Genomic DNA, 12,170 nt, shown 5'->3' with positions numbered 1-12,170 from the left:
AGCTTTATTACAAACAATTAGTACTTCGCTGCTGCCTTAAAAACAACTGATCCGAAACTGTGAGACACTTAATCCATTATATCCAGCGTATGGATATTGTCAAATCTATGGTAGGATTCCCACGTGGCTGCTCCACATATCTCTTGCATAGAGATTCGAGCACCATATGTCCAATATGTTGAAACAGACCTAATGGGCCAGTCTTGATTCTGATATCAAGGAGTTTCTGCAACGGATGTATAGGCTTGAGAAATCTCTTGTCTGATCCATCTACTTAAAGTAGAGGATGATAACTTCTTCTGCTTATTTATAATGCATTCAATACCCTACCCTGAATTCATTATAACACTGCAGATTTATGAGCAAGGTTATCCTAACATCTAATGAAGAAGGTTTTTGTCGTTCTTCTGTCGTCAGGACTGGTAGAATTATTTCATGCTATAATGGCAACTTTGGCTTCAGTTTTGGACCACGCTTAGAATCAGGTTTAAGGGCCACTTCATGTGGTAAGATTTTGAAACATGATATGAAACCACTAGTGCCTCCTACTCTCCCAACATTCTAGCAGATTTACTTACTAATGAAAAGACTGTCTTCATTTCTGCTGATTCTAAAGGCTCAAATGGCTCTTTTTATAACCCTCTCAAAACTGTGGGTAAATCCCAGGATGGAACTACCATTGGAGAGACTGGTTTGCTTAAACGAAAACTCATTAGTAATCTTAACACTAAGGGAGTTTACTTTGCCAGGTCACCAGCAAAACCCTAAAAGCCTTTATTACCACCCACTGTAATACCAGGGTGGAAGAAGCAAGATCCATAACAAAAACTTCCCTTAAAAATTCAAGAATCTGATAGGGTTCTAATAGTGCTAGGTTCCAGCCTTTGCGTATACACCACGTTGAAAAGGAATTCAATGCTTCCTATATTACAAAACAATGGACCTCTTTTTTGATCACTGGATACCTTCAATGACGTGCTTTGAAAAGCTCATGTTTTTTTAAGGACAGTCTCTCAAGCTCCAAGCCATTACATTGAGATGTTGTGACAGACTTAGAAGTAGCTGGGAACTAGAGAGGAGAGGGGCACAGCTGAAGCTTTAGAAATTTGCCCTTGGAAAGAGTCATGAAGAGGGTGAACCAAGGACATCGCAGCCAAAATGGTGGCATCTGATCATCGACCCTCTCCTCCTGATGCTTCTGAAGCACACTCAGGGGGAAGGAAATCAGGGGTAAAGCGTATAAAAAAAAGCATGCCATGGTACTGATAAGGGGATACAAAAGGGGATGATGGACGGAGCGTTTGAGCAAATCAAACACTCACCCCCAGTCAACTGATCTGGGTTTAATCTATCACCATTCTTTAGCCCACGCAGCCACCCCATTTCAGACATGGCTATATGCAAATCAGTCTGACCCTGTGCCTCATGGGAACAGTCCAGCCCGAACTGCCAAGCCATGTCTTCCATGGACACGAAACAAGCATCCTCGGACCGGTTTCGGATTCATAATCCTCATCAGCCAGGCTATCTTGAATCCAGTGGCCAAGTGAGCAAGGGACTCACGTCTGAGCATACACTGCCACACTTAGGGCGAACAAAGCGTTACAAAAGGGGATGATGGACGGAGCATTTGCGCAAATCAAACACTCACCCCCAGTCAACTGATCTGGGTTTAATCCATCACCGTTCTTTAGCCCACTCAGCCACCCCATTTCAGACATGGCTATATGCTAATCAGTCTGACCCTGTGCCTCATGGGAACAGTCCAGCCCGAACTGCCAAGCCATGTCTTCCATGGACCGGAAACAAGCATCCTGGGACTGGTTTCGGATTCATAATCCTCATCAGCCAGGCTATCTTGAATCCAGTGGCCAAGTGAGCAAGGGACTCACGTCTGAGCATACACTGCCACACTTAGGGCGAACAAAGCGTTACAAAAGGGGATGATGGACGGAGCATTTGCGCAAATCAAACACTCACCCCCAGTCAACTGATCTGGGTTTAATCCATCACCGTTCTTTAGCCCACTCAGCCACCCCATTTCAGACATGGCTATATGCTAATCAGTCTGACCCTGTGCCTCATGGGAACAGTCCAGCCCGAACTGCCAAGCCATGTCTTCCATGGACCGGAAACAAGCATCCTGGGACTGGTTTCGGATTCATAATCCTCATCAGCCAGGCTATCTTGAATCCAGTGGCCAAGTGAGCAAGGGACTCACATCTGAGCATACCCTGCCACACTTAGGGCGAACAAAGCGATACAAAAGGGGATAATGGACGGAGCGTTTGAGCAAATCAAACACTCAACCCCAGTCAACTGATCTGGGTTTAATCCATCACCATTCTTTAGCCCACTCAGCCACCCCATTTCAGACATGGCTTTGTGCAAATCAGTCTGACCCTGTGCCTCATGGGAACAGTCCAGCCCGAACTGCCAAGCCATGTCTTCCATGGACCGGAAACAAGCATCCTGGGACCGGTTTCGGATTCATAATCCTCATCAGCCAGGCTATCTTGAATCCAGTGGCCAAGTGAGCAAGGGACTCACGTCTGAGCATACACTGCCACACTTAGGGCGAACAAAGCGTTACAAAAGGGGATGATGGACGGAGCGTTTGAGCAAATCAAACACTCACCCCCAGTCAACTGATCTGGGTTTAATCCATCACCGTTCTTTAGCCCACTCAGCCACCCCATTTCAGACATGGCTATATGCTAATCAGTCTGACCCTGTGCCTCATGGGAACAGTCCAGCCCGAACTGCCAAGCCATGTCTTCCATGGACCGGAAACAAGCATCCTGGGACTGGTTTCGGATTCATAATCCTCATCAGCCAGGCTATCTTGAATCCAGTGGCCAAGTGAGCAAGGGACTCACGTCTGAGCACACCCTGCCACACTTAGGGCGAACAAAGCGATACAAAGGGGGATGATGGACGGAGCGTTTGAGCAAATCAAACACTCACCCCCAGTCAACTGATCTGGGTTTAATCCATCACCATTCTTTAGCCCACTCAGCCACCCCATTTCAGACATGGCTATGTGCAAATCAGTCTGACCCTGTGCCTCATGGGAACAGTCCAGCCCGAACTGCCAAGCCATGTCTTCCATGGACCGGAAACAAGCATCCTGGGACCGGTTTCGGATTCATAATCCTCATCAGCCAGGCTATCTTGAATCCAGTGGCCAAGTGAGCAAGGGACTCACGTCTGAGCATACCCTGCCACACTTAGGGCGAACAAAGCGATACAAAAGGGGATGATGGACGGAGCGTTTGAGCAAATCAAACACTCATCACCCCCAGTCAACTGATCTGGGTTTAATCCATCACCATTCTTTAGCCCACTCAGCCACCCCATTTCAGACATGGCTATTGGTACTTATAAGGCATCTTTCGCCCATGCCCGAGGGCAAATGATGTCTGGGCAGAAGATTGGAACCAGTGTGTTATGTGGCAATGTAAACATGTCAAAACACAGCGCAATCTGTACCGCTCCTGAGGTGATGCATAGCAAAGAGAAATATGTTAATTCTCCTGATTTTTTCCTCTTTCCATTTGTGCTGCATTCTGCAGCAGACATAGAAAGAGGAAAATGCCTCTTAGTAGGTGCACCTTCCGGCACAAAAACAATCCTGCCTGCAACAGATGCACCTTGGCACTATGGTGCTAGGGTGCCTTTGTTGGCGCTAGGCTGCCAAAATGGCACCAGTGCTGGCGGAAAGGACAGGAATGCACAGTATTGCTTAAATACAGTGCATTCCTGACCCTTCACCTTGACATAGGGCAGCACAGCAAGGTGCCTTGCTGCGCTGCCCTCCGCCCGAATGCCATAGATTAGGTCCTTGATTTCTGAAGGATATGCTGTGTGAGAGAATATGAAATAACATTAATAGTGTATTTTAGACATCTTCTCTACAGCATGAGAATGGACTAATAGACATGTTACTGGTTTTAGAGATTGGGGGTCTTAGAATACGACCAGAACAAAGTTGTAATACTGGGAAAATCATTCGGAGCATATTCCCGAAGCAAAATTTATACCTCAAGATTTAGTCATATGTCAACATGCTACCTCACCTACTAGAAACATTACACTTTTGTGTTACTCATCATTTCAAAGAGTAGAGTACATTTACTACTAGGTGAAGACAAGCATGTTTATATGTCTAAACCAGGGATGGAGCCTGCTTGAATAGCATTTATAAATGTAAAGTTAAACTAGCAACTTTTCATACATTGGCGATCTCCCTATAGTAAAGTATAGGGAAAAATAATAACGTTCAATAAATATTTACACGAAATATAAAAAATATTTTATTGTAAAATAAAATCAAAAAGAAATGTAAATCATTTATCTAATTTAACATTGCAAACATTCCCTCCTTGAGTGGCCTCCCCCTGCTTTTTCCTTGATTTTCTTGATAGTGTAGGGACTCTGAACATAGGGGTGCTTCTGTCCAGTGCCCAGTGTATGTGCTCTTACCACTAAACACATGTAGCATTGGCTAACCCCTGATTGGCATGTTTAAATTACCTAATAACCTAGTCAACCTCGGACTCAGACATGACAACCTAGCCAACCTCGGACTCAGACAACTCGTCACAATACCCGCCCACTCTGCTGGTCACACGCTTGACCCCATCTTCTCTGCAAGCCCCCACGTCTCTTTCAGCCACACCACCAAACTCCACTGGACCGACCATCGCTGCATCCACTTCACCTTCAAGAAACCCTCCACGGACCATCGCACCCAACAGATGCCTCTCCGCTGCTGGAGCAAAGTCACCAAAGATCAGCTAACCACCACCCTCGCCCAGAGCCCACCCGCCGACCCCACCGACCCCGACACCGCCACCCACAACCTCAGACAGTGGATCAATGACTGCACCAACACCCTCGCCCCGATCAAGAAACCCTCCAACAGTCACACCAACAAGAAAGCCAGCTGGTTCACTGAAGACCTCCGGGCCTCCAAGCAAACCTGCTGAAAGCTAGAGAAGATCTGGCTCTGTGAATGAACACCGGACAGCCACGCAGCCCACAAGAACGCCACCTGCAGACACCATCACCTCATCAGATCCCCCAAAAGGGCCTCCTTCAAAAACCGCCTAGACAACAACGTGCACAACAGCAAAGAGCTCTTCAACATCGTGAAGGAACTCTCCAACCCCAGCTCCAACACTAATGACATCCCACCATCGCAAGACCTGTGCGACTTGCTGGCCACCTTCTTCCATTGCAAGATTGCAGATATCCACGACAGCTTCAACGCCACGACCACACCGACAACCACTGAGACCTCCGCCCCCAGGACCACCGTCCGCACCAAATTCCTGCTCTCCTGGACCAACATCAATGACAATGACACCATCAAGATCACTCTGGATCTCCGTCGGACTAATGCCCACACCACATCTTCAACAAAGCCAGCACATCCATCGCACCCCATCTCGAGAAAGTCATCAACCCCTCCTTCGAGACAGCAACCTTCGCGGAGAGCTGGAAGCACGCCGAGATCAACGCCTTACTCAAGAAACCCAAGGCGGACCCCAAGGACCTAAAGAACTTCAGGCCCATCTCCCTGCTCCCGTTCCTGGCAAAGGTCATCAAGAAGACCGTCAATGAACAACTGACCAGCTACCTCGAGGAGAACAACATCCTGGACCCTTCCCAGTACGGGTTCCGCAGCAACCACAGCACAAAGACTGCCCTCATCGCCACCACCGATGACATCAAGTCCCTGCTGGACAACAGATAAACGGCAGCTCTGATCCTCCTGGACCTGTCAGCCGCCTTCAACGTGGTCTGCCACCACACACTACGAACACGCCTCCAGAACGCCGGGATCCAAGAGAAGGCCCTGGACTGGACCGCCTCCTTCCTCTCTGGCAGAACACAGAGCGTCCGCATTCCCCCTTTCCGCTCGGAAGCCACCGAGATCATCTGCAGTGTACCCCAGGGCTCAGCCCAACTCTGTTTAACATCTACATGGCACCGCTCGCCCACGTCACCAGTCAGCACGACCTCAACATCATCTCCTACGCCGATGACACCCAGCTGATCTTCTCCCTCACCAAGGACCCCCACACCGCCAAAACCAACATTCATGAAGGAATGAAGGCCGTTGCTGAATGGATGTGGAACAGCCGACTGAAGCTGAACTCGGACAAGACGGAGGTCCTCATCCTTGGATCCACCCCTTCAGCCTGGGACGACTCCTGGTGGCCGACCGCACTGGGAACCGCTCCAACACCCTCCGACCAGGCACGCATCCTAGGGGTCATCCTCGACTCCACCCTCTCCATGACTAAACAGGTCAATGCCGTCTCCTCCTCCTGCTTCAACATCCTCCGCATGCTCCGCAGGATCTACAAGTGGATCCCCACTGAAACGAGAAGAAGGGTCACCCAGGCCCTCGTCAGTAGCAGGTTGGACTACGGAAACGCCCTCTATGCAGGAGCCTCTGCCAAACTCCTGAGACGGCTCCAACGCATCCAGAACGCGCCTCTGCATGCCTGATCCTCGACATCCCTTGCAGCAGCCACATCACACCCCACTTGAGAGACCTGCACTGGCTCCCGGTCAACAAGAGGATAACCTTCAAGCTCCTCACACACGCACACAAGACACTCCACAACACTGGACCAACGTACCTCAACAAACGACTCAGCTTCTACACCCCCATTTGTCAGCTCCGCTCCGCCGACCTCACCCTTGCCACAGTCCCCTGCTTCCAAAGAGCGACTTCCGGTGGTAGATCGTTCTCCCACCTTGCTGCCAAGACCTGGAACGGGGAACATCCTTTACAACGCAACTGTTACAACGAAGTACCTTTACGACGCAACCATTACAACGCAACTTTTACAACGACTTGCGCTGGGGGGCGCTCTAGGATAGGGAATAGTTTCCAACACCTTCCCTACTATCCACGGGGACTGGAGTTGGAATAGTAAATTAAACTATTCACTATCCAGCGCCCCCCAACGCAAGTCGTTGTAACGACTTGCGTTGTAAAACTTGCGTCGTAAAGGCATGCGTTGTAATAGCATGCTTTGTAACGTCATACATCCCCTGGAACACCCTCCCCACCCACCTACGGCAGACCCAAGACCTGCTGACCTTCAGAAAACTCCTCAAGACCTGGCTTTTCGAGTAATAGCAGCATTCCCCACCTCAGCGCCTTTAGACCCTCACGGGTGAGTAGTGCGCTTTACAAATGATATGATTGATTGATTGATTGATATATGTCCCTAGTACATGATGCCTAGTGAACCCAGGGCCTGCCTACTAAAGTAGTAAACACAATAGAGACCGTTCCCAGATTAAGACCAAATCATAAAGAGTGAGGTGCCCAGTGATGGTTGGGCATCTCACAAAAAGTGATAGACTCTTTATGATTTGGTCTTAATCTGGGAACGGTCTCTACTGTGTTTACTAGATTTGATTGGAGGCTGACCGTTTTCCAGTACCCTACTGCCTCGCATTCCCTCCTCAGGCTACTGCCTGAGAAATGTTGTGATTTCTCCTGTCTACTAAAGTGACAGTACAAAGCATGTCCTCAGGCCTGCTCCTGCAGGCTGAGTGTGCAGTTTCAAAACTTCAAATCCAACCTGGTAAAGTAAACCCTATGCCAGACCTAAACCTTCTTTTTTAATATATATATAAGTCACTCCTAAGTAGACCCTCAATGCCCATATGGCAGGGTGCATGGAATTTAAAAACTAGGACTTGTGTATTTTTAAGATACCACTTTTGGAAGCCCTTTCAAAGTAGCAGCTGGTGACATTTCAAGGTGGTGAGGCATAAAGGTTTGAGGGGAGTTCTATTTGAGGTGGATAGGCCCCTTAAAATCCCTGAGCCGTGATGCTACTGCATCGGTTGCACAAGTGATTGCAATATGTAGGAGTTCTTTTTTTCTGAATTAAATTAACCCGTGGTAGAAACATCCTATCTCAAAACATGTCTGCCTTGTTGAATTTAGGTTGTTGGGGTTTTTATGACAGGGTAGTATTGAGAATTCTGTAACTGAGTGCTAGTCAGTGGGTCATAAAGGTACTCATGATACATGAACATTTAATCCCTGGCCTCTCTGCAGAGCACCCTTACAAGGTAAAATGTGCCAATTGTGAGAAATTACATAAAGAAGGTCATACAGTTGTCAAAATATTTACAGCAGCCAAGGAAGAGAAAATGCAGTGCTCATAGGTGAGAGGAGTCAGGGTGTTGTGTGCAGAGGGGAGATAGAGATGTTGAACAGCTAAAGGTATGAAAGAACTGAGAGTATGCAGAAAACAGAGGAAGTGAAAACTGTGTTGTAGAGAACAATTAGTAAATGAGAGATATGCAGATGCAGGGTTCCAGAAGATGTGGGGAAAACAATTGGCACACGTTCCCAGCAGAAAGAGATTGCAGAGGAAAGTGGTGTGAAAGGGAGAGCGGGAGTGACTGAGGCACTCTAAAGACCACCCTGGAGACCATTACCCCTAACAAAGACTTCAGAAATATTTAATCCACTATGTTTTGCTCCTTTTAAAGCATACCTTCCATCCCAATTAACGGGCGCAGTCATTTTTACCTTCACATGCTTTTTACTCTGACAATAAATGCTCCACTCTCATGAGTTGAAGAGTTAATGAGCAAACTTTAGTAACCCTGAACAGGGTACTGCTTTACGTTAAGGGTTGGAACATATGCTAGTTAACAGCATGAGAGCTGTGCAAGGATTGGTAGGGGCATCCAACCCCATCGGTCCTTAAGTGACTAGAGGGCTGTGGTTGTGATCATTCTGCTCTCCAACACCACACTGGTATGAGAGTACTCAGGTGCGCATGTCGGGCTAGACAAGAAGGACATCAGTTAAACTAGACATGTGCACTTCAATGTTGCTTCTCTGGAGTCCTACTGTCAATGAAGCCCCACCCCTGCCCTGAATCTATTACAAAAAAATGCCCGACCCATCTGTGAATCAAATAAAAGAGCACTTTGGTTGCAAAAAAATACATTTATATATATTTTATAATTTGATTTAAGAGTACAGGGGGAAATAACAACCCAAAAGAGGAACCGCCCCTGATTTTATAGGCAATTCCGAACTGCAACCTGCCAGTCTGCTGGAAGGTGAAATTAGCTCCCAGGAAAGGCAACAAAACAGACTTGGCTAGGATGGGATCCTGCTAGCATGGCCTGGGTGATGTGCCCACTAACTGCACAAGCTTCAAAGGGGCAGCCTCTGTCACAGTCAGATTAAACTCACAACTAGACCTGCCTCTACCACTGTCCAAGTAGCCAGAGTCCCTTAACTGGTTTTGTAGGGGGAGTTCATAATTTCCCTACTGTGCCTAGAGCTCTGACCAAGAGAAGAAAGATTCTACCATGTTAGATTTTGGCAGAACAGTGCACTGGGGGGTTGTTTATGTTGCTCCAAGGCTGGGCTGTATACACCTGTTGACTGTTTTGGGTCGCTTTTGTGTGCCGTTACTTTAAAAGTGTTGTTTGTGAATAGCAAATGGGCTACTATTTAGTGAGTGGGTGTTTGCATTTACATGTCCGTCCCTAATAGCCTTTTGCCCCTCCCAATCCGGTCCCCTTTTGTAGTAAATATTCCCCGTTTTCCAGCCACTCCTCAGGTTCCTTGTACATTTAATATTAAAATGTATATAGGTGTACAAAGACCTTTGCACACAACTTAGAAACATTTGCATAGAAAAGATAGGAGAGGTGAAGTCGGTGATGGTCTCCACACATAGGTGTGCAAATAGCTAAGTGTGGTACATGAGTAGTGATATTGAAGCACTTCTAAATGTACTACAAAGTGCAATTTGGGAATAGTTCACTTCATCTCCTTGTGCCAGAAACTGGAAATATGTGAGATCTAAAAAACACAATTATATAGTACTCTGTCTAGGACTGTCTCATTTATATGAACCCCTGCCTTGTCATCCCTATTACATTCCGTTACGTGCACCCCAGTTTCACCTTAATCCACTTTTAAAAATCTTCTATATGCAGCAACTCATGATTGAGAGGATTCTTCCATATCATAAATGTTCATGGTAAAGTGTTCCACTGCTTCCTGGTAATAGGTCTGTGTTGTATTAAGGACCTTAAAAATGTCATGGCTTTTAATTGTGTAACAGACTCATTTAGGTGCAGAGGCAACTGCAATGTAATATCCCAATCTAATGTTACTTTAAATGGATCTGCAGGATCCAGTGACAACCAAGACATCCTTGAGCAACTGAAGGCAACATGAAACTAATGGATCATTTGGAATGAGGGCCGCTAAATTCCTCCTCCTTTCTGAGTTAGGACCATCAGTGTTAACTCTGTACCACAGTCTACGTGGATGACTCTGCTCCTCCAGAATACCCTTAAATAGCACATTCTGTTGTTTGAATTGATACAATTTTGATAGTGACCTGGCCTTATCCATATCGAGTTTTATCAAGTATAAGAGCAGTGGTATTTTATGTTAGTTTGTCGACAAAACTGCCAGTCACTAACAATGTGTGTATGTCTATCTGTGTCTGAACAGTTTTTAAAGTTCTAGAGTATTGCATAGTAAATATACAGAGATTAATAGTTGAAAATATATGAAGCCAAGGATTTTGTATATGAATGAGTAAACATGCCACCTATCACAATACAGGAGTGTTATGCTTCTTTTTTTGTTGGTCTTGGTCTGTCACTTTGAACCCTGTTATGGAAAATACCCTCATATTTTCTGTTTAGCCCTTTAGGTTTCAATAAAAGATTCCTTTCTAAAGTACTCCCAGCCAAATGTACAAATCAATTTACTGGTTGAAAACCCTGCACTGGCTTCTTGGTATGTACTAAACACATTTTGCGTTATAGTTACTTGTTACTGAATTGCAACTTGTAAGGGGCATGCTCAGGGCATTCCTTTCAAATAGCAATTTATTGTGGTACGTTTACATGTTTTACAATTGTAATCTGGTCACAAAGCATTGAAATGTTGCCACTTCCTACATGGTGTGGCAAGTCCACTTGGACCTCCTTCCCCTTTTCAACTGTAAAAAAAATAAATGTTAACTGGTGAGTAGGAATTGTCTACACTGAAACAAACTTTTAAAAACTTTGTTTTTTAAAAGCATCCCGATTTCCTTCAAGGAAAATGGGTCACAGCTAAAAAAAAAAAAAGAATTTTAAAGCAATCACAGATATAGGAGTCTGCTGCAACCAGCAGGCCACTGACCCTGTGATGGGCACCAATTTTAGTGAGTTGCAATTTGCGAGCCACCTCATACATTTTGAATAGGGAAGTGGGCATATGATCTGCTACCATTCAGAATTTTGTGATCTGATCTATTCATATATAGGTTGGTTCACAAAATTCTACTCTGTTTGCAAAACTACTTGTCACAATTTTAGACCAATATTTTACGACCACTGTTTTGTACATCTGACCCTTATTTCTTGCAGATTGGGAGTGCATATCATTCATAATTAACATTATTATTATAAATAAATCAGTACATTTTTTGTAACATTTAACTGCAAAAATTAAAAAATAAATCTTACTTCTTCATATGGGTGATCACGACATGGCCTTTCTTCTGGAAATGATAGTTCAAGAAAGTCAACCAAATAGTTATACCCTCCAGGCAATGGATTGAATTCTTCATCTGTCTCAATCATCTGTCCAAAAAAAAAATACTCACTGATTAAGGTGTCTTCATATGTATGCATAAGTACTTTGCAACAAACGCATGGTGTATTATTATGCAGGCGCAGGTAAGAGCGGTGGGGCGGGACAGTGTTGGGGGGTAAGACAACAGATTAGTAAAAAAAAAAGAAAAATATTTACCTGCGCTCGCCTCATCACTGACTTGGCGATGCAGCGAGCTCAAGGTAAGTGGTTTTATTTATCTATTTATTGATATTATTTTCCTCATTCTGTCATCTGTTGAATTACCCCCCCTCCGCCCCTGCCCCACCAGCCCACTGCTCTTACCTGCACCGGCTGTTCATGGTATTATGTATCTTACAATGCGCTTAATGCGTTATTCCGAAATACCCTACACTTTTTTTCTGTTTTTTTGGTGGTTTGTAGTTCTTGGAATTAGTGCTTACATAACTACATGTGTTGGGTGGCTTACTGCTGCATAGTGGCAAAATATGAGGCTTTATGATTCCTGATTCTGAAG

The 12,170-nt window shown here is 45.5% G+C and overlaps 1 protein-coding gene across 2 annotated transcripts in view; it reads right to left on the bottom strand.

Moving 5' to 3' along the window:
* The window catches only part of LOC144827366 (cytidine monophosphate-N-acetylneuraminic acid hydroxylase-like), a 537,565-nt gene that overhangs the window by 113,773 nt on the left and 411,622 nt on the right, over positions 1 to 12,170 (bottom strand). For both annotated transcript variants that reach the window (XM_078685708.1, XM_078685707.1), the window contains exon 12: positions 11,545 to 11,661. In XM_078685708.1, coding sequence (XP_078541834.1) covers positions 11,545 to 11,661 — 117 coding nt within the window. The remainder of the gene's footprint in view (positions 1 to 11,544; positions 11,662 to 12,170) is intronic.

The sequence above is a fragment of the Lissotriton helveticus genome, chromosome 4_1 (assembly GCF_964261635.1).
Source record: "Lissotriton helveticus chromosome 4_1, aLisHel1.1, whole genome shotgun sequence".
Lineage (NCBI taxonomy): Eukaryota > Metazoa > Chordata > Amphibia > Caudata > Salamandridae > Lissotriton > Lissotriton helveticus.
The sequence above is the reverse complement of the archived record's forward strand: the minus strand, read 5'-3'. Positions and strand labels throughout refer to the sequence as shown.